The following is an 18,960-nucleotide window of genomic DNA, read 5'->3' as shown; positions in this document are numbered from 1 at the left end:
TGACGTAGCTGATCCCGCAGGAGTTGCTGCCATCTGTTTATTTAATGTTTAATAATAGTTATGGTTCAAATTTAGCACATTAGCCACTACAGTGCAAGCGCAGTTGCAAGTCAGTGTAAATGCATGATACATTTCTCTAAACCAAGATAGACGACAGACAGCCAGATGGATCCAGTCACCTGTCTATATCTTTCCAATCTTTTAATTGAAAGCGCTCTCTGCAGGTATCAACTAAGGAATCATATCATTCATAAATAGTTTGGAGGAAATGTTGATTAATCTTCTGTCCACTAAAGTGGACGTCATGCATCACTGGCTATATTTCAACTACAATTCATACTGTTACTGTTGTTCTTGAAAATACTTCATCTGCAGTAACTTTTTGGGCTGTAAATTAATATACTTATGTTATTATAATATTAGCTCGTTTGTCAGCAATGCTCAAAACATCACTGTTACATGATGTCATGAGATCAGGTTGGGCTCTGGAAACCCCTGGCCCCATCTCACTGAAGCAAAAAATGCAAACAGATGCCACCATGCTGCATGCAACCGAAGAAGCAAGTACATCTTCAGAACTGAGAAATCATTATTGGCTTCAACTGAAATGATCCAGTATCAGTTATTATCTAAAGGGGTAACAACTTTGCTTGTTGAAAAAATGTCTCTCTCAAATAAACACATGAAGCAACATGAACTTTGCCCTTTACTGTCCTTTATCTGAGTTTTCACCAGGTTTGGGACAAAGTCCAGCTGCTACACCAAAACAGCTTACGAATACTCCAGGTGAAGAGACAACAAGAAAGTGACAAACATGGACTCAACATCTTCATTTATCAAGTAAGTAAAACATTACTTTTGGCCTGTTGATATCGTAATGATTGGCCTCACAACGCCTTTGCTCGACTAACAATCCAAACATTATGTTGCTGTTGGATTAATTATTGTAGACTTAAGTAACTTGAGTGATTAGAGTAATAAAGTTGTTGGTTTGTAATTTTAAGATGTGTTTTAATGGGAAATTTGACATTTAGCTTCATTATGAAAGTGTCGTCCGCTATTTTAGGAAGATTTTGACATGTAAAAGTGTGATAAACGTAACTGTAGATAATATAACTAATGATGGATTAATGTTATTTAGGCTTTATTCAACACTGACATGATTTAAAGTGTGACACTTAAAAAGAAAAGAGCCATCATTAATGTTGTTAGTGATTTTCCGATTATGACTTGTCAAAATGTCTGTTGTGAAATCCAAAGTAAATTCGGTTAATGAACTTTTTATCTGTTTATACTCAGATCTGTGACCAAGCGAGTGTGGTCCCCACCTCAGCGTCCTTTCAGAGTTTGTTGTCACAACAGGGAGACCAGGAAGGGCACCACAGCCGGGACCCTGGAAGAGCTCAAAGAGAGGGTAGGAGCCGCTGGAGATAGGTGTATAGCTGCTTGCAGTAAATGTGATATTATATAAATATAATAGAAGTTAGGAGAAAAACATTAAAAAGTGTGAAAATGTTTTTTAAAGGCAGTTCTAAACATTGAAAAAAAACATTAAATTAAATAAAACAAAAAAAGGATAACGTTGAAAAAAATGTACGTTATTTGAATGAAGCATAAAACTTAAAAATGTACTTACTTGTCACGTTAAATGTCAGTAATCAACAATCTACAATTATCTCGTCCCAAATCCTTGATGATGTCAACTATGTGATCACTTGTGAGTCAAGGCTGCACTAAAGTTAAGGTGTTAAGAGAAGATTTGTGACATGTAGATGAAGAACACGTCAGTTGTGTGGAATTATTTTGGCTTTAAAAAGGAAGATGCTGCGAAACGTCAGGTATTGTGCAGAACGTGCCTCGCTACTGTTGCTACCTCACGAGGTTCACGATTGTAATCACGATTGATTTATTGCTTGTGTTTGTTGAAAAATACATGAGAAGAGGACCTTGAAAAAATAATCGCATATTAAATCGCAATTGCAATATTGAGGAAAAAAATCGCAATTAGGTTATTTTCCAAAATCGTTCAACCAGGGTAGTTATTATATGTTTAGCTGCTGGCTAATTGAGTGGCCCCAATTGGAGTTGAAAGGTAACAGGAAATGGTTTCCATCTGACTATAAATGTGGCTCAAACAGCTTCATATATGAGAGTCCAGCTAATTAATTTAACTGTCAATACAAAAGGAAGTATACTTTTTGTTTCTTTAGTGCACATTAATACAGCTTGAATCTGTGCTGTAGGTCTGTCAGGCCCTGCTGCTGTCCCTGTCTGCAGTGTCTCTGTCTCTGGCATGTGAAGAGGACGGCACTGAGGTAGACTCCAACGAATTTCTCATGACCCTGCCCGACAACATCATGCTCATGGCCCTGGAGCCTGGACAGACATGGAGACCACAACCGGTATGTTTGAGGAAATAAGCCAAATGTTATTTATTGTAAACCCTATACTTTTATTAGTCTCCTTTTAATATATGTGCTCTGATCCCCCCCCCCCCCCCAGGGTGCGGTTGTGCGCAAATCTCAAGACAACGTCAAGCGCCGGACCGGGAGAGACATAGCTCGTGTGACCTTTGACCTGTACAGGATTAGTCCAAAGGATGTCTTTGGCTCTCTGAATGTGAACGCCACTTTCCAAGGCCTGTACTCTGTGAGTGCTAACTTTGAGTGTCTGGGGCCCAAGAAAATCATCAGGTAAGCCTAACTAGCCATGCAGGAAAAAATCACTGCAGTGTTTCTCTCTGAAAGGTAAAAGAGTAGCAGTATTAAGCAGCAAAAAAACAGACCTTCTCCCTCGCAATAATATATTAAAAATACTTTGACATAGATCAAATCTGCTTGGTTGAGAAGGAAAAAAGCATGATCAAAGTTCAAAACGAGGGCAATGTCCGTGAAACAGGACCATACTGATGAAACGGTACCTTGTTTTTTCAGAGAAGCCCTGCGTGTGGCCTCCACCCTCCTACACGCCGCAGGACACCTGCTTATCACTTCCGCCACCATGATCCGTCGCATTATCGAAGGTGCTGAGCTCTGGCAGCCACAGAGGACAGAGTACAAAGCCAGCTGGAACTGACCTGCTTAGAGGTATCATAGGGCAACTTGGACAGATAATATTGTTGAATATATAGGGATCTTTCAAGCGTAAAGGCCTATACTAGCAAGAGGAAGCTTTCTGAATGTAGCTGGATAACATGAGAATATGTGTCAGCTGTTTTTCTATTTTTTGTGCAATATATTTCACATAATATTCTAGAATTCTCCTTTATTTTTGGTAATTTGGTAACTTTTTTTCTATTTGCTCTGAGATTACAGCCCAGGAATCCAGACTAACTTTTTTCACTAGGAGCACTGTGGCCCCCAACTGAAAATGTTAGGGGCACAACCAGACATTTTAGGAGCACACACCCTAAATCAACATGCTAACCAAATATTCACATTTCTACTAAATTTCACTGTATTAGTAATAAATACTTTGATAATAGATGAAGGAATTACCACAATGTGCTGTTTCAAATTCAGTGTCACGTTTTATTTTTTATTATACTTTTGAAGATGCAACATAGAGGGTAAACCGACAGCACCATCGCTGTCTTGACAAAAAAATATATTCACAGAATAAAAAAAGTGCTCAGTGCACAGTACTTAACAAATGTATGTAAACATTAGCGGCACTGGCCAATAACATTTCACTAGAACAAGCAGGCCCGAACAACTTGTGCCTTTACTTAGAGCAGATCCTCCTGTGTTCCACTAGGAGGCTCAGAAGGCCAGCCCTTGTAATTGGCTTTTGAATTTGGTGAAGGGTAGTTCCTCTTTAGCAATAAAGTAGGCCGTGTTAAATTTCAGCATCATTTCCGCCTCATCTGCGGTATTATTTACAGCCTCTTGTCTTCTAAAAGCAGCCGGCGTTGCTTTTTCATTTATTAACATGTCTTGGCATACTCTATGCTTGAGGCTAAGATTGTGTTTAACTAGAGTATTTTATTTAAACTGCGAAGTGCCTGCAGTCGGCAAACTTCGTGTTCCCCGCAGTTCTGGGGTAGCGACTGCAACATTCGCAGTTCATGGAGTTCGTCTCCTTACTGTACCTCAACCAGCTGAATTCTTGCAGCCACTCTTCCCGAAAAGTATGGGTTCGGACCTTTTTCGCCAGACTAACTTCTGAATCATCATCCGATTGTGACACTGTTGGCTGTGGCGCTTGCCCTGGCACACTAGCCGCAGGTCGAAAGAGTCAATAGTTTGCTTGCTCATATTTCAGATGCACATAGCAGGTTGTGACATCTTTGATAAGACTCCTCCACAGACGTTTACGCGCACTCGATTATCTGTCAGACCCTCCCCCTCCACACATTCCCTATCCTTCTCACACTCGACCTGCAAAATGTGCCGGATTCATTGACATGTGCGACCAGATGTAAAATTCAGTCGCACACTCTCAAATTTGGTCGCAGTCTGGAGCCCTGCAGCCGCTGTTCAGTTGTTGTTCGTTCTGTCAGTTCACGAGTGTTTTGATGTAACTAATGACAACAAGAGTCGTGTTCAAACAACAGAACTTTATTACTTGAACAATAAAAACAGTACAAATGGAAAAAACATACAGTACATCCCAACCAAAACTGGGTGATGGGCGGGTGGGCATATGCCTCTGTACCACTGAATCAACTTGTAGCACGGGATTCCGACCAACAGAGCCAGCCTGTTGTATTCCTCAATGTCTGGATACTGGCACTCGGTGAAAGCCTCCTTCATCCTCTTCAACTGAGTCTGCGTCTTTGTCTCTGTTTTGAGTTCCACATGAGTGGGAAGTGTGCATGTGTTTCGATTATCGAGCAACATGATCTTCAGTTTATCATCGACGCCGCTGGTGATTGTTGACTCTGTTTGCGTCTGCGTTTCTGACTCCTCCTCACAGTGGCTTTTCTACGTTTTTTTTAATTATTTGAGGTAGAAGGAGTTGTGTCATCTTTTTTCAGTGGTCCTGTCTGGTTGTCAGGGAGAGGAGGCATGTTGAAGGCCTGAGTTTGAACCAAGGGGATGAGCAGGGGCATTCCATACTGTGTCTCATTGGGTACCCCACTTTTAGGGACATACGTGTTTGCTTTTGGCTTGTTCTTTCGTCTGGTAAAAAGAGTTATCTCCAACTGAGTGGGCTTCTGACACTCACTATGTGTGCTTCTTTTGCTCTCCACAATATACTCTACCCCTTGCGTCGTTTTTTAAATTTCCACCTCGGAGCCCCTGTACCATGAACCACACCCTCACCTGGTCTGGGTGCAGGGAGCAGCACAGTGCCAGTGTAGCTGTCTGTTTCTGTGTCATCTATGGAAACTGGTCCAAGGCCTTTTCCAGCTCTTCTGCACCACCTGGCTGTAGGTTTACCTCATTGGAGTGCACCCATATAAGCCTCTGATTGTCAGAGACCAGGGGGAGACACATACTACACTGCTCTGGTTTATTTTGAAAGCCATCGGGTCAACGTTTATTTCTGATAAGTCTCCCCAGGAGCGCTGGGTGTCTTTTGTATGAGCTGTGAACCTCAATCAACTTTCTGAATCATCTTTCACATCTGTCGGGATGACTCCTGTAAAGAGCAGACAAACAGAAAAAGTTATCATCATCCATTAAGTTGCCATTTTTGAAAAAAAAAAACATATCACTTTTATAATTATTACAATTAGCAATGCATTATGTGTCTATCATATTACATTTGCAGTTAAAGGATCACATAACATTATTGTGTTTTATTATTCCGTCCATAACAGTGCATCACAGTGTATTACTTAATTTAATTGTTGTATTAATAATAAAAACCTGAAAAAGTAAGTCTGCGTTTTTTTTAATTTCCACTTCGTCTGTCACCTTCTTCCTTTTCCGCTTCTTCCGAGACTTTTCTTCTACTTCTCCATCCTGGTCTTTCTTCATTCGCTGCTCCTGCGTCATTTCTCTCTCCAATGGTTCATCAGCCTTCGCATTTCCAACCCTTATCCTTCCCTCACTCGCTACCTGTTCGTCCCTAACCTCTTCTCCCTTCTTCCCATCAGGTGTTTTACATTCCTTATTTTCTTCTCCATCCTTTTTCTGTTCCTCCTTCCTGTTTTGCAGCTCTGCCTCCCCCAACTTTACTTGAACTGCCTCCGGACCTTGCTGATGTCTCTAAATTCACAGCTGATGCCATAGCGGAGCCGCTGTACCATGAACCACACCCTCACCTGGTCTGGGTGCAGGGAGCAGCACAGTGCCAGTGTAGCTGTCTGTTTCTGCGTCAGGTATGGAAACTGGTCCAAGGCTTTTCCCAGCTCTTCTGCACCATCCGGCTGTAGGTTTACCTCATTGGAGTGCACCCATATAAGCCTCTGATTGTCAGAGACCAGGGGGAGACGCACTACACTGCTCTGGTTTATTTTGAAAGCCATCGGGTCAACGTTTATTTCTGATAAAGTCTCCCCAGGAGCGCTGGGTGTCTTTTGTATGAGCTGTGAACCTCCATCAACTTTCTGCCTCATCTTTCACATCTGTCGGGATGACTCCTGTAAAGAGCAGACAAACAGAAAGAGTTATCATCATCCATTAAGTTGCCATTTAAAAAAAAAAACAACATTATATCACTTTTATAATTATTATAATTAGCAATGCATTATGTGTCTATCATATTACATTTGCAGTTAAAGGATCACATAACATTATTATTGTTTATACTGCCAGGTATTTCCATCCATTATAGTGCATCACAGTGTATTACTTGATTTAATTGAAAAAGTCAAATGCTTTCAAATACATTTAGTTAGTAAAAAGAACAACATTTGCTGCCAAAATGAGTAGAAGTATACATTAGCAGAAAATGAAAAGTAAAGTACAAGTACCTCCAACTGCAGTTAAGTAATGTACTTGAGTAAATGTACTTAGTTACTTTCCACCTCATTGGCCAGATAACACCAAAAGGAATAACGTCATGAGTGGTGTTTATTGAACCTTATTTGGGGTGAACAATGTGAACTAGTTAGCTAAATGTAGCTAGCATGCTATATTTACGCTTGAAGTCATTTATTTCGATTCACCTTAGGTTAACTGTATCCATGGTAACACACAGAAACGTTATAACCGTCGACTTTGACCGTTTGTCGGTGGCAGCGATAGCAACAGTTAGATAAATAACGTTAAACATTAACTAGCTTAGCTGACGGTTTAGCTGGTGACGTTGGTTTGTTTGCATCCTCATGGTTCATCTATCAAATTGGATGTTTAAACTAGATTATAAACAGTGCTGTAGTGTACATTTACTCAAGTACTGTACTTAAATGTGAGGTACTTGTACTTTACTTGAGTATTTTCACATTGTGCTATCTAATACTTTTAATTCATTACACTTTGTAGGCAAATGTTGTACTTTTTATTCCACTACATTTGTTTAACATATTTAGATACTTTGCAGATTTATGTTATTAGTACAAAATATAAATAAACACATATTATATATTATAGGTTAAGTTATCCAGTAATGTATACAGTCATTAAAATAAACCTCACCTTTACCAAATGCAACACTCAAGTGATTAACACATGAATTAGTGATAAGTAAATAATAATAAATAAATCATTTAAACATATCCAGTGCTTAAAATGGCTGTTTTGCATTACAAGTACTTACTTTTGGTAGTTAAAGTATATTTTGAGGCCTATGACAGCCCTGAAATAAATTCCGTAAAGATTGGTTGATTTTTTTTCAATAACGTTCAGAATATGATTTTAGACTGTAGTCATATTAATTATACCATGACTGATATGAAAAAAGTTTCATATTAGAAACAGAGCAGGATTCCTTTCACTGCATTAGTTTGAGCTGGGTGTATGTGGCGAATGGGCGTTGATTCTTTCTGTAGGTAATTATTGTTCTTTTTGACTGATAAGGTATAAGGAAATGTAACCCTTTTTATGATTTAAAGGGCAAAGATACCTCGGCTATAAGAGAGGCATTTAAGTGCACACTAACGTCAGTTTCTTTTGATTAAAAGACGCTCAAGCTCACACACCAGACTCTGAGGAACCAGCAAGGAAATTTGAGGATTTATTGACAATACATATTCTAAAGATATTTTTTGTTTGTTTACAAGGGCACCCTGGGCATTAAATTCAACAGGCATTTTGAAAACATGTCTGACAATCTAAAAAAGAATCCAAACGTTATCCTCTGCGACATGTGCCCAGAGGAGGACAGGAAACCAGCACGGAAGACCTGCATGAAATGTGAGATCTCCATGTGTGTCCAGCACCTCCAAACCCACCTGACCTCTCGTGTGTTACTTCAAACACACCCTCTGACCGAACCACTGGCCTTGGAGCACTCAGGCTTAAACAGTACTAAATGCCCCCAACATGGCAAGCTCTTGGAGTACTACTGCTTGGATGACATGACCTGTGTGTGTGTTTCCTGCGCCATTGAAGACCAGCACCACCTTCACAACATGAAGACGTTCTCCACGGCCCACAAAGAGCTCAAAGAGAAGCTCAATGTAGAGCAGCAGGGTTTACTGGTGAAAACTAGTGAAGATTATGTGAATCTGGGAAAGTGGGAGAAGAGTGAAAGAGAGAAAATTAGTGGCTCCAGTGTGCGTCTCATTGAAGCTGTGACCAGCCTGCGTGATATCGCCCTGATCAGCGTCCAGAGTTCAGTCTCTGCCCGTATGGTGTCCATCAAAACCAGCAAGAGCAGCATGCAAGCAGCACAGACGGAGAAGGACACCTTCAGATTCCTGCAGATGTATTCTCAGGTGCATCAGGATGTGGAGAAGGCCATGGCTGCGGATCTGAGAAAAGGGTTGGAGCCTGGCAGTGACCGAGACAAACTGGTTAAGGAGATAAGAGAGAATGGTGAAAAAATTGTGAAGCAAGCCAGCCACTTCTGGGGATCCCTGGTCATCCTGGTTGACCCAGAGAACCATCAGGAGCTCGTTGCTACTAAATCTGACCTGATATTTGACCAAAAGAATCTGGGCCCTGGCATGTCTCTGTCCGAAGACAAAAAGAAGGTTTTCTACAGTAATTGGCTGGGGGGAAGCTCTACCTGCATGTTTCCCATTCAAGGTATACAGTCCGGTGAAAACTTTGAGGGATGGGTGACCAGCCTTTCGGAACACTGTGACTGGACCATTGGTTTATGTGACAAAAATAACGCAAAGGCGTTGACAGATAGAGAAGTCTATGCCCTGTGCTGCAAAGGTAACCAGCTCAGCTTTCTCACGACACAGTATAATGAGCGGTATGTAATGAGGACTAAAACTAACAGACGGGGGATCAATAAATCTTCTTATTCTTGGAACAACCAGCACGTTTTCAGTCAGGCGGTTGACCCTTCAGGTAACAATACAGCAAACCCATTGGCCCGGCCGCAAAAAGTGGAAGTGGTGTTTGACTTTCCTAACTTAACGTTCTTCAGTGTCAGCCAATACCAGAGAAGGAAAATAGTCACAATAACAGTGAGTCCTGTAAGCCCGTACCTAAACCCTTTTGTTTGCTTGGAAGTAGAAGAATCACAGAAGGTCTTAGAACATTTAAGAGCAAGACCACACGAGGCATATTCTCTTTCAATTCGACAACATTGCCAAAAGCAATGGAGATGCTCATGTGGGAGGCTTTACAATGAGACCGATGATGCATACAATTGTGGCGGGCAAATTTACCCAAAGGTTTCCCAGGCCACATGTGTTTGTGGGGCAGTTATCGGTCCCCCACACATCACAGAAATGCTTTGTGAACTTCAGTAATGGTAATCCATGTTGTTGTCTGTAGCCCACATCATCACATTTCAGTATTAATTATGTACAATTACATTTCCAGCTATCTTTACCAGATAGTAATTTCATTGTTTGTTTCATTTGCTCAATGTGGTAAGGGATAAAATGTATATACTGTGCTCTCAATGCAAAGATTTCAGTAATAATTATAACACATGCAATAAAGTTGCACGTATAGATATTCAAAAAACAAATAGAAATCAAGAAAATGGAAATGAGTTATGTAATATTGTGCTCGATGAAAATGGGCTGATAAGTCCTGTATCTGAAGTTGACTTTGTTAACATTCACAGTCTTTTACAGGAACAAAAAATTACACCAGTGTGTGTTGGCAATTCAAAAATAAATACCAACTCCTATTGGTGTTGCTCATTTGTAATGTGTAAAATGAAACCTAACACTCTCACAAAAGGCTTCAGGCAAGTCAGTCCAACTCCACCCTCCAGAGTTACAGTCTATGCTCCTCCCTCTGGTCTGGTTTCCTTTATTAGAAATCGAAACTGTTGTGCAACGCTGATGTGAGCATTCGAGCAAAGTCATATTTCATTCGATTTTTTCAAGACTTCTTGCTGCTGAAAACATGTCTGACAATCTACCAAAGGACGTTCAAGTTATCCTCTGCGACATGTGCACAGAGGAGGACAGGAAACCAGCACGGAAGACCTGCATGAAATGTGAGATCTCCATGTGTGTCCAGCACCTCCAGATCCATCTGACCACTCCTGTGTTACTACAAACCCATCCTCTGACCGAACCAATGGCGTTATCTGGTACTACTAAATGCCCCCAACATGGCAAACTCCTGGAGTACTACTGCTTGGATGACATGACCTGTGTGTGTGTTTCCTGCGCCATTGAAGACCAGCACCGCATTCACAACATGAAGACGTTCACCACGGCCCACAAGGAGCTCACAGAGAAGCTGAACGCAGAGCAGCAGGGTCTACTGGTGAAAACCGATGATGTGAATGTGAGTTTGGAGAAGTGGGAGAAGAGTGAAAGAGAGAAAATTAGTGGCTCCAGTGTGCGTCTCGTTGAAGCTGTGACCAGCCTGCGTGATATCGCCCTGACCAGCGTCCAGAGTTCAGTCTCTGCCCGTATGGTGTCCATCAAAACCAGCAAGAGCAGCATACAAGCAGCACAGACGGAGAAGGACACCTTCAGATTCCTGCAGATGTATTCTCAGGTGCATCAGGATGTGGAGAAGGCCAAGGCTGCGGATCTGAGAAAAGGGTTGGAGCCTGGCAGTGACCGAGACAAACTGGTTCAGGAGATAAGAGAGAATGGTGAAAAAATGGTGAAGCAAGCCAGCCACTTCTGGGGATCCCTGTTGACCCTGGTTGACCCAGAGAACCATCAGGAGCTCATTGCTACTGGTTCAGACCTGATCTTTGACCCCCAGATTTTCGGCCGTGGCATGTCACTTTCCAAAGACAAAAGGAAGGTTTTCAACAGCAGTTCGCAAGAGCAATGTGCTGCCACTCTTCTGATCGGTAGCACCCTGCCAACTCCAAACTTCCAGAGGTGGATGGTCAGTTTTTCCCAGGACTCTGACTGGACTGTTGGTTTATGTGACAAACAGTCTGCTAAAGACTTACTGAATGGACCGGTCTATGGTCTGTGCTGCCAAGATGGTAAGCTCAGCTCTCTCACAACAGAGAATGAGGATTCTTCTGATGCGTCAGTCAGTTTCACAGGGCTGCAGACACCGACCAGAACCAGAGAAACGGAAAAAACACAGACGTTTTCTCTGCAATACTCACACAAAGTGGAGATGAGGCACCACGCCCTGAAGCAGTGGAAGTGTATTGGAACTTTGTTGCCTCCTCGCTGTCCTTCTTCAGCAGAACTGGACAGCACCAGAGGGAAGAAATAATAACAATAAAGGCGATCCCCAGCAACTGGGAGCTGGCACCCTTTGTAAAAGTAGGAAACAAAAACGCCCCAAATATCCAACAGAACCCATGGCTATGCACATGTGGGAAGGCCTACAGCTATAACAATAAACAATACTGTGATGGAAGGCAATACTACTCTCTTTATGATAGGTGTTCCTGTGGAGCACTTATTGGTAGCACTTGCATCACAGAGGTGGTTTGTGAGTTTCTGTAATGGGTGGGAAAACGCTGCTCATTATACAGAGCTCAGAAGTGCAAATATCTGCTTATATATGCTCGGATGCTTTATAGTAAACAACGTACACATGGTAGGCAATGTGATCTTCAGCTGTCTCCATGGCAGTGTGATTTGGGAGTGTCCTCAACAATGATGGTTATGTTTCTACTTTTACTGCCTGCCAGTTTAAGGTGTTTGTCTCCCTCTACAGGTGTTGGATGTGTCCTTGTGCTCGCATTTTACAGTTATCTCACACTGCATGCAAAATGAAAAGTAATTTTGGTATTTTGTACCCTTCAAACGTTGTGATTTGTGGATGAACCGATCAATAATAAAGCCATAGAAAAAGATGTAAGGTGTGGAATGCTTTTATTGACTGATTAAGACAAGTTTATTTGAAAACAAATTGGACATTTTAACACCAATGTGACAATAAAAAAAGGTAAAACACAGATAATGTAGGAGTAACTACACACTCATGGTGTGAAACTTAAAAGGAATGACTGATTAATGTATATAGTACTGTGGTCTACCATTCAGCATATCCAGACCCAGGTCCAGATTTAAATTCTCCCAAAATGTAATTTACCTAGTTTTTTAACTAACTTTGTGATTATATCGATGAAACAATATCTTCATTTAATATTTGACTTTAAAATGACAAATAAAGTGCAAAAAAAAGGAATGATTAATTTCTAAAAGTATGTTTTATTATAATAAAAACTAGCATAAATATTTTGTACTTTCAAAATAATTTACGACATTGTTTGCTATATTTTTTATATATGCGTGTGTGACAAAGGCTTACATTCTGATTTCGGCACGGAATGAAAACTTGCTATAGATTTGCATAAAAAAAGCAATTAAGGACCGTTGCATTGGAATGATGAGATAGCGGACCTGCTAAGAAGCTAACTGCTTTAGCTTTGTAGCCCGTATGAAAAAAGTAACATTGAGTCTAAAGCGACTTTCTGTTCTTGTCACAGTACAAACCAATATAATGAATTGCATTAAACCTTAGCTGATGTAATAAAAACAAGGACAGTATTAATATTCATGTCTGGTTACATATCTTCAGACAGGCAGTGTTGCAGACTTCGACTTGGATCTGCAGCCGGATCCAGCTGGATATTCAGCTGTCGTTGCCGAAGACGGTGTTTAGCTGCTCGGTGACCCTGATGAAGGTGGTCCTGCGGCTCAGCTCCTTCAGTTTGCCTGCCCCAACGTAGGTGCAGGTGGAGCGGACCCCCCCCAGGACGTCCCGTATTGTCACATCCACCGGACCCTTGTAAAGAACTTCCACTGTCTTCCCCTCTGACGCTCTGCAGGCGGAAACAAACAGAGGTTATCCACAGAGCAGTACGCCCACAAACACAGAAGAGAGTGACATCATAACTCAGACCTGTATTCAGCCACGCCTCCTGCATGCTTCCTCATTGCCGTGTCGGAGCTCATCCCATAGAACAGCTTGTATTTCTTGCCATTTTTCTCGATAACCTCTCCCCCGCTTTCTGAGTGGCCGGCGAGCATACCGCCCAACATCACAAAGTCCGCTCCAGCTCCGAAAGCCTTTGAGACATCTCCTGGGCAAGTACATCCCCCATCCTGCGACAAGAGAATGTTATAAGTGCGGATTTGTGTTTATCACGGCTGCATGTAGAACAAAAGATAAGGCTCTCAGGGTGAAATGCACACCTAACAAGCTGCACTACTCAAGGAAGAGAAGAGATGAATCATTGATAGTTTTTTATCATAAATTAAGTATTTATTTGCCTAAAGTTAGTTAAGAATATCGTACTTCAACCAAGGAAATATGCACAGTTTTGCTAATCACCTACAGAGCCAGGCTAGCTGTAAAGCTGTAAAAAAAAATTGAATCTCACCTTCTCTTATGTGCCACTAACCTTATGGGAAAACACAACATAGAAAAGGTACTGGCACCAAACGTGAGTTGGAAATGAGGAAGAACTCTCAGTTAAAATGCGAAGAAACCTCTTTGTCAAAATGACAAGCAATTCTACACTCTCAGATTCCTCAACAACTGTGTAGAAATCATCATTAGATCACAGACTGTGTATGATCTTCATATACACTCTATGGCAGGGGTGTCCAAACTTTTTTCACCGAGGGCCACATACAGAAAAATATACGGATAGCTGGGCCACTTATAGAGTTGAATATCGCCTCATAAGTTAAGTTATAAGTTAGCAAAGCAAATCAAATGTAGGTGAATAATGCGCGATACTTGAAAATGGTTTAAGGAAAAAACAGCCCACATCCCATCTGTCTTTAGGGTTTCATTTATTCAGTTGGCAGTTCATTCCTTAAAACAGAAGCCTCAGATTGCTGATAATAAGAGTACATATGAAGGTTACATTTCAAGCTTGTTATAGAAATAAGTTACTGGGGTTTTTTATTATAAACTAGGATTTGTTATAAAATATTTTAAATTTTAAATCACTAAATTTATTTGAAAATTGGGCTCATTAATATATTTCAACATATATATTTGAGAAGTACAATATAAGACAAGCCAAAGTTTAACTTGTGGGCCATATTGCATTATACTTCTAGAATTAGCTGAGGGCCGATTCAAAATGGCCTGCGGGCCGCATTTGGCCCCCGGGCTGTAGTTTGGACACCCCTGCTCTATGTATTAAATCCCTGTGTTCTAAGAGAAGAGAGTCTCTCACAGAGATGATGTGGCCACCCAGGCCATGGGCTGCATCTGCACACTCAATCACAGCGCTGAGCTGAGGGTAGCCCACCCCGGTCTTCTTGCGGGTGGTACACACAGAGCCTGAACACCAAGACACAGGGGTGAGAAATGACTCACAGGAAACATATTGTTGCCAAATCTTCCCCATTCAGTAAGGTATGTGAAAGCTAATTTAATATGAAAAAAATAACACCTAGCTGTGGAAATGTTATGCTGTGATTACCTGGTCCGATGCCTACTTTGATGATGTCAGCACCAGCCAGGATCAGCTCCTCCACCATCTCTCCTGTCACCACATTTCCTGCCTGACCAAAATACAATAGAAACAGAAAAAAGTGTAATTGTTTTTACGTCAATTCTGTTTGCACATAACGCAGTTTACAGCCGCACATTTACTGACCATTATTATATGAGAGGGGAACTTATCCCTAACGTCCTTGACAAAGTTAACAAAGTGTTCAGAGTAGCCGTTAGCGACGTCTACACAGATATATTGCAGCTGTGGCACCGCTGCCAAGACGGCTGAAATCTTGTCAAAGTCTCCTTCCCCGGTCCCGGTGCTCACTGCTACATTCTTGGAGATAGACAGAGAAGAGAGACTTAATACTGGCAGTAATTAATATCCCAAAGTGGTACATCATAGGTCACACTTTTGGTACCTGCAGGCATTCAGGATTATTTTTTGCAAATTCCGCCCAGTCATCCACGGAGTAATGTTTGTGAACCGTAGTGAAGAGAGTGAACTAGAGGGAAAAAGAAAACAAGGCAGTTTAATTAAAGAATAGCTTGGTTTTTTTCAACATTCTGAACTGACTCATAAGGCATTCATTATTCATTATCATTACTCTGGAAAAGGAAACAAGGAAAGTCTTGGCCAGTCTTTATTTATCAGCCTGCGTTTGTAACATAGAGTTTATTTACAATTTACATTCGTGAATTAATTTCTGACATGAGTTTTCACAAATGTGCTGGTCGGAAGCTGCTAGAGCCAGAGAGAGAGAAAGCCTGCTTTATGTTGGATAACACCTCTGCTATGAATTCAGCACTTCATTACTATGTACTGTGTGAGCTCTAGTACTGCACATTCAGCATATCATGATCTATGTATAGTTTTATTAAAACTATGTTAGACATCTGTTTTTCACACGAAACAACTACCTTTCTTCAACAACATTGACAAGATTACATGATGAATGTGCTGTATGAAGCCATTTGTAAAAAAAACTAGTACTACAAATTCTATGTGATGCTTACCTTGTGCAAAGCCAGGGCCATCTCAAAGGTCCCCACGGTGTCCATGTTTGCAGCGATGATGGGGATCCCTCTGTAGCTGCCCTTGGAGTTCTTGAAAGTGTAGCTCCGCATGAGGTCTACCTGCGAAAAACAAGAGCAATGAAACATCAGTGTACTTATACTGAATACTCGAATGCTCGAATAGGAAACCATTTATTGGAGCAATGATACACTGGTTTCACTTAGGGAGAAAAAAACCCCCACAAAACCTACCTCGCTCCTTGACTTTAGTGTACTGCGCTTTGGACGGAGGAGCACATCCTTGAAGTCCAGCTTGATGTCATTCTCAATGCGAGGCATTTTGGAAACAGGATTTGCAGGTTGTTTAACCCCAAAAACTGGAATTCAGCAAGAATGTGAATCTGTGAAAGAGAAGGAGGACATAGTTATGGGTAACTGGCTTGTACTGTGTCTTTTCTTGATTTTTAACACACACTTTTCCTCTCCTTATTCACCCACATATGCTCACTAAGTTTCATACACTAACTACAGGCATAGTGTTAAAGTAAGGGTATGGAAGTAACACATAACATGCTAAAATCCTCCAATATGAAAAGCACAATGATTAAAACATGTAACTACCACTGATACTGTAATCGTTTTAGCATTTTCATAATGCTGAAAGACAGTCAATCACACACACCACAAAGATAAGGACAGCGTTGCTTCTGTAGCCCCAAACTCCAAGGTTAGCTATGCTACATCGGTGATAATAAGTGTACAAAGTGTATTCACTTAATTAGCATTGCAAACTTTTCAATTAAGCACAAATTATTTACAATATAAAGTCTATGTGTACCTTCATGTGTAGCAAAAATAAAGCATTTACCTTCAGGAAAGTATGGTTGGTTTGTCTGTACCGCTGTTTTTTCCCCACTGTGTACGCAGGAAGCCTTTCGACGACGCACACCAACTGACAGCCTTGTTGTAGTTTTTAAGGGCTTTATCTAGTAGGCGGTGACGAGCTAAGGAACTACAAACATGAGACTCGCTTTACGCCAAGTTGGGCTATTGTCGTAACTGTTGTTTTAGGTGTTTATTAAACAAATGTTATGATGATTTAATGAGGCCGGTACTTACGCTAGTGTTAGACATTTTGTAGGGCTAATTTTGTGACTTTTTGGCGGTAGATAAAAGAAATGCGACGACGGAAATCAAGTTGATGTGGAACTGTCGACATTCAGACAAGAAGGATGAGTCATTCTGAGTGTACAACACAGGAAACACCCATTTCATTTGTGGAAGGGAATGAATGACGAGTTTCCTCCCAAAAATACTCATTCCGTATCACATCTTCTTGTTCTGCTCCTGCTTATTTGATCAAAACAAGTGAACAAAATGCTGATTAAAGTAAAGGTAAGGCATATCCCGGTTAAACAGCTAGCTGAACATTTGTTGAAATTACTGCGTTGTGTCCAGTTCAATTTCTAAACATAACCTTTATTTTACATTTGTATCTCAGACACTCACTGGCAAAGAGATAGAGATTGACATAGAGCCTACAGATAAGGTATATAATGATCTTTTATTTCGTCATATGTGATAACTGCATGTGTGTGTTTATACATGTTTACATTCATTTCCTTGCAGGTGGAGCGGATTAAAGAAAGGGTGGAGGAGAAAGAAGGGATCCCTCCACAGCAGCAGAGGTTAATCTACAGTGGGAAACAGATGTAAGATAAAGATGACTTTTTTCTTCAATATCCAAAGATTTGATTTGATGTAAACCACAAAACTAGTATAGCTTCCTATGCATCAAATACTAATCTGCAGTGGAAATTAGTCTTGAACAAATGCACTATTACCTATTAACATCCAGACTAACCTAGAATGTTACTATATTTCTAGGACCTGTTTTTGATAAAATAATTTCTGCTGAACTGCATCCCCTTTTTTTTTATCCCCAGGAACGATGAGAAAACAGCAGCAGACTATAAAATCCAAGGAGGCTCCGTTCTCCATCTTGTACTTGCTCTGCGAGGAGGACAGCTGCTACACTTCCCCAGAAGCCTACAATCGAAGACTGCATTGTAGTCATCACTTTGAAACCTGCCTTGTGCCTACAATGATCGGATACACCTAAGACATGCAGTTCTACAGAGTCACATGGCGGCATTGAAGGCAACACTCATTTGTAGAAAGCGCTGAGGTTGAGGCAAACACGTACCAACAGACAAAAATGTGTTGGTTGCCAACACTTTCCCCTCTGTTACATTACAATGGGGAGACACTCCACATATAAAGGCACAGTCAGACTGAAACAACGCTGTGGTTAAAGATTTACTGCTGCAACACAAAACTGTGTTGTCACCCTCAGTCCGCAGTCTGTCTTTCGCCCACTGATGACAAAATAAACATAACATATACAGATGCTCCAAGCAAACCCACGGCCCTGGATTGCGGTCATTTCTAGATTGTGACACAAACTAAGGTTTACTTTTTCATCCATGTTTTATTATGTTTGAAACAAATTGCCCCAACTCAATTTGCTTAATAATTTGAGTCTACTGAGTTTATGAGCATATCTAAAGTCATTTTATATACATCATTTTCATGTAAATCTAATTTGTTAAGAGCTATTTTTTTTTTGCTGATTTGCACATTTTTCTATTGCAAAAAGGAAGAGAAGAAAAATACCAACTATGGTCTTGTCTGACAATGGCCCCAGTTTACATGGATAAGGTTTGTTGGCTCAGATAAGCAATGTTTTGTTTTGGGAGTGCTGCGTCAGCACAATTAGACCCGACTACAGAATCGAGTGACATGGACCGTTGCTGTGGATTCATTTTCAGTAAAATAAAAGTACTTAAAAGCTGAAAATGCCTCACTTTAGCCATTCTGTGTCTTCATAAAGTCATTTAAAATGTTAAAAACAACTGCGCAAAGAAGAATTGCAAAGTGTGATACTTTTATTTCAGTCACACCACCAATATGTACATTAAAGTTTTAAACAGAAAGTAGAGACATGGCTCTCAGGATGGTAGGTAGACTGTAAACAGCACCTTCAATTAAAGACCAATATGTATGCAAAATCATTTAG

At 40.8% G+C, this 18,960-nt stretch overlaps 6 protein-coding genes across 8 annotated transcripts; 4 read left to right on the top strand and 2 right to left on the bottom strand.

Moving 5' to 3' along the window:
- Positions 1 to 64: 64 nt before the first annotated feature.
- cideb (cell death inducing DFFA like effector b) lies at positions 65 to 5,828 on the top strand. Of its 3 annotated transcripts, XR_010166704.1 has the most exons (7): positions 65 to 637; positions 736 to 840; positions 1,300 to 1,414; positions 2,244 to 2,402; positions 2,503 to 2,693; positions 2,934 to 3,590; positions 3,628 to 5,828. XR_010166704.1 is itself a non-coding variant. In XM_063894234.1 (6 exons), exons 2-6 carry the CDS (start codon positions 815 to 817, stop codon positions 3,073 to 3,075), a joined length of 633 nt encoding a protein of 210 aa, XP_063750304.1. In that variant the 5' UTR covers positions 65 to 637; positions 736 to 814; the 3' UTR covers positions 3,076 to 5,828. The 3 variants fall into 3 exon arrangements, 2 of the variants coding, with proteins under 2 accessions (XP_063750304.1, XP_063750305.1); XM_063894234.1 differs by having other exon boundaries at positions 2,934 to 5,828; XM_063894235.1 differs by having other exon boundaries at positions 589 to 840; positions 2,934 to 5,828.
- Positions 3,342 to 6,519, bottom strand: homezb (homeobox and leucine zipper encoding b). The gene is given in 5 exon segments (XM_063895310.1): positions 3,342 to 3,363; positions 4,609 to 4,939; positions 4,942 to 5,233; positions 5,853 to 6,121; positions 6,124 to 6,519. Coding segments are annotated over 5 exon segments (1,299 nt in total). The 5' UTR covers positions 6,509 to 6,519.
- A 1,499-nt stretch (positions 6,520 to 8,018) lies between these two features.
- LOC134872235 (B box and SPRY domain-containing protein-like) lies at positions 8,019 to 9,763 on the top strand. The gene has a single exon (XM_063895443.1). The coding sequence runs from the start codon at positions 8,153 to 8,155 to the stop codon at positions 9,761 to 9,763; it is 1,611 nt and encodes a 536-aa protein (XP_063751513.1). The 5' UTR covers positions 8,019 to 8,152.
- Positions 9,764 to 10,373: 610 nt separating this feature from the next.
- Positions 10,374 to 11,773, top strand: LOC134872238 (tripartite motif-containing protein 16-like). The gene has a single exon (XM_063895445.1). The coding sequence runs from the start codon at positions 10,374 to 10,376 to the stop codon at positions 11,667 to 11,669; it is 1,296 nt and encodes a 431-aa protein (XP_063751515.1). The 3' UTR covers positions 11,670 to 11,773.
- Positions 11,774 to 12,260: 487 nt separating this feature from the next.
- On the bottom strand, positions 12,261 to 17,079 carry gmpr2 (guanosine monophosphate reductase 2). Its single transcript, XM_063895446.1, has 9 exons — positions 16,750 to 17,079; positions 16,134 to 16,282; positions 15,882 to 16,001; positions 15,287 to 15,370; positions 15,028 to 15,201; positions 14,851 to 14,932; positions 14,602 to 14,708; positions 13,311 to 13,513; positions 12,261 to 13,230 (listed from the first exon to the last, which is right to left on the bottom strand). Exons 2-9 carry the CDS (start codon positions 16,218 to 16,220, stop codon positions 13,041 to 13,043), a joined length of 1,047 nt encoding a protein of 348 aa, XP_063751516.1. The 5' UTR covers positions 16,221 to 16,282; positions 16,750 to 17,079; the 3' UTR covers positions 12,261 to 13,040.
- On the top strand, positions 16,994 to 18,752 carry nedd8 (NEDD8 ubiquitin like modifier). The gene is made up of 4 exons (XM_063895447.1): positions 16,994 to 17,276; positions 17,383 to 17,430; positions 17,511 to 17,593; positions 17,828 to 18,752. The coding sequence occupies exons 1-4, from the start codon at positions 17,259 to 17,261 to the stop codon at positions 17,952 to 17,954; spliced, it is 276 nt and encodes a 91-aa protein (XP_063751517.1). The 5' UTR covers positions 16,994 to 17,258; the 3' UTR covers positions 17,955 to 18,752.
- Positions 18,753 to 18,960: the final 208 nt, after the last annotated feature.

The sequence above is a fragment of the Eleginops maclovinus genome, chromosome 11 (genome assembly GCF_036324505.1).
Source record: "Eleginops maclovinus isolate JMC-PN-2008 ecotype Puerto Natales chromosome 11, JC_Emac_rtc_rv5, whole genome shotgun sequence".
Classification (NCBI taxonomy): Eukaryota; Metazoa; Chordata; class Actinopteri; order Perciformes; family Eleginopidae; genus Eleginops; species Eleginops maclovinus.
The sequence above is the reverse complement of the archived record's forward strand: the minus strand, read 5'-3'. Positions and strand labels throughout refer to the sequence as shown.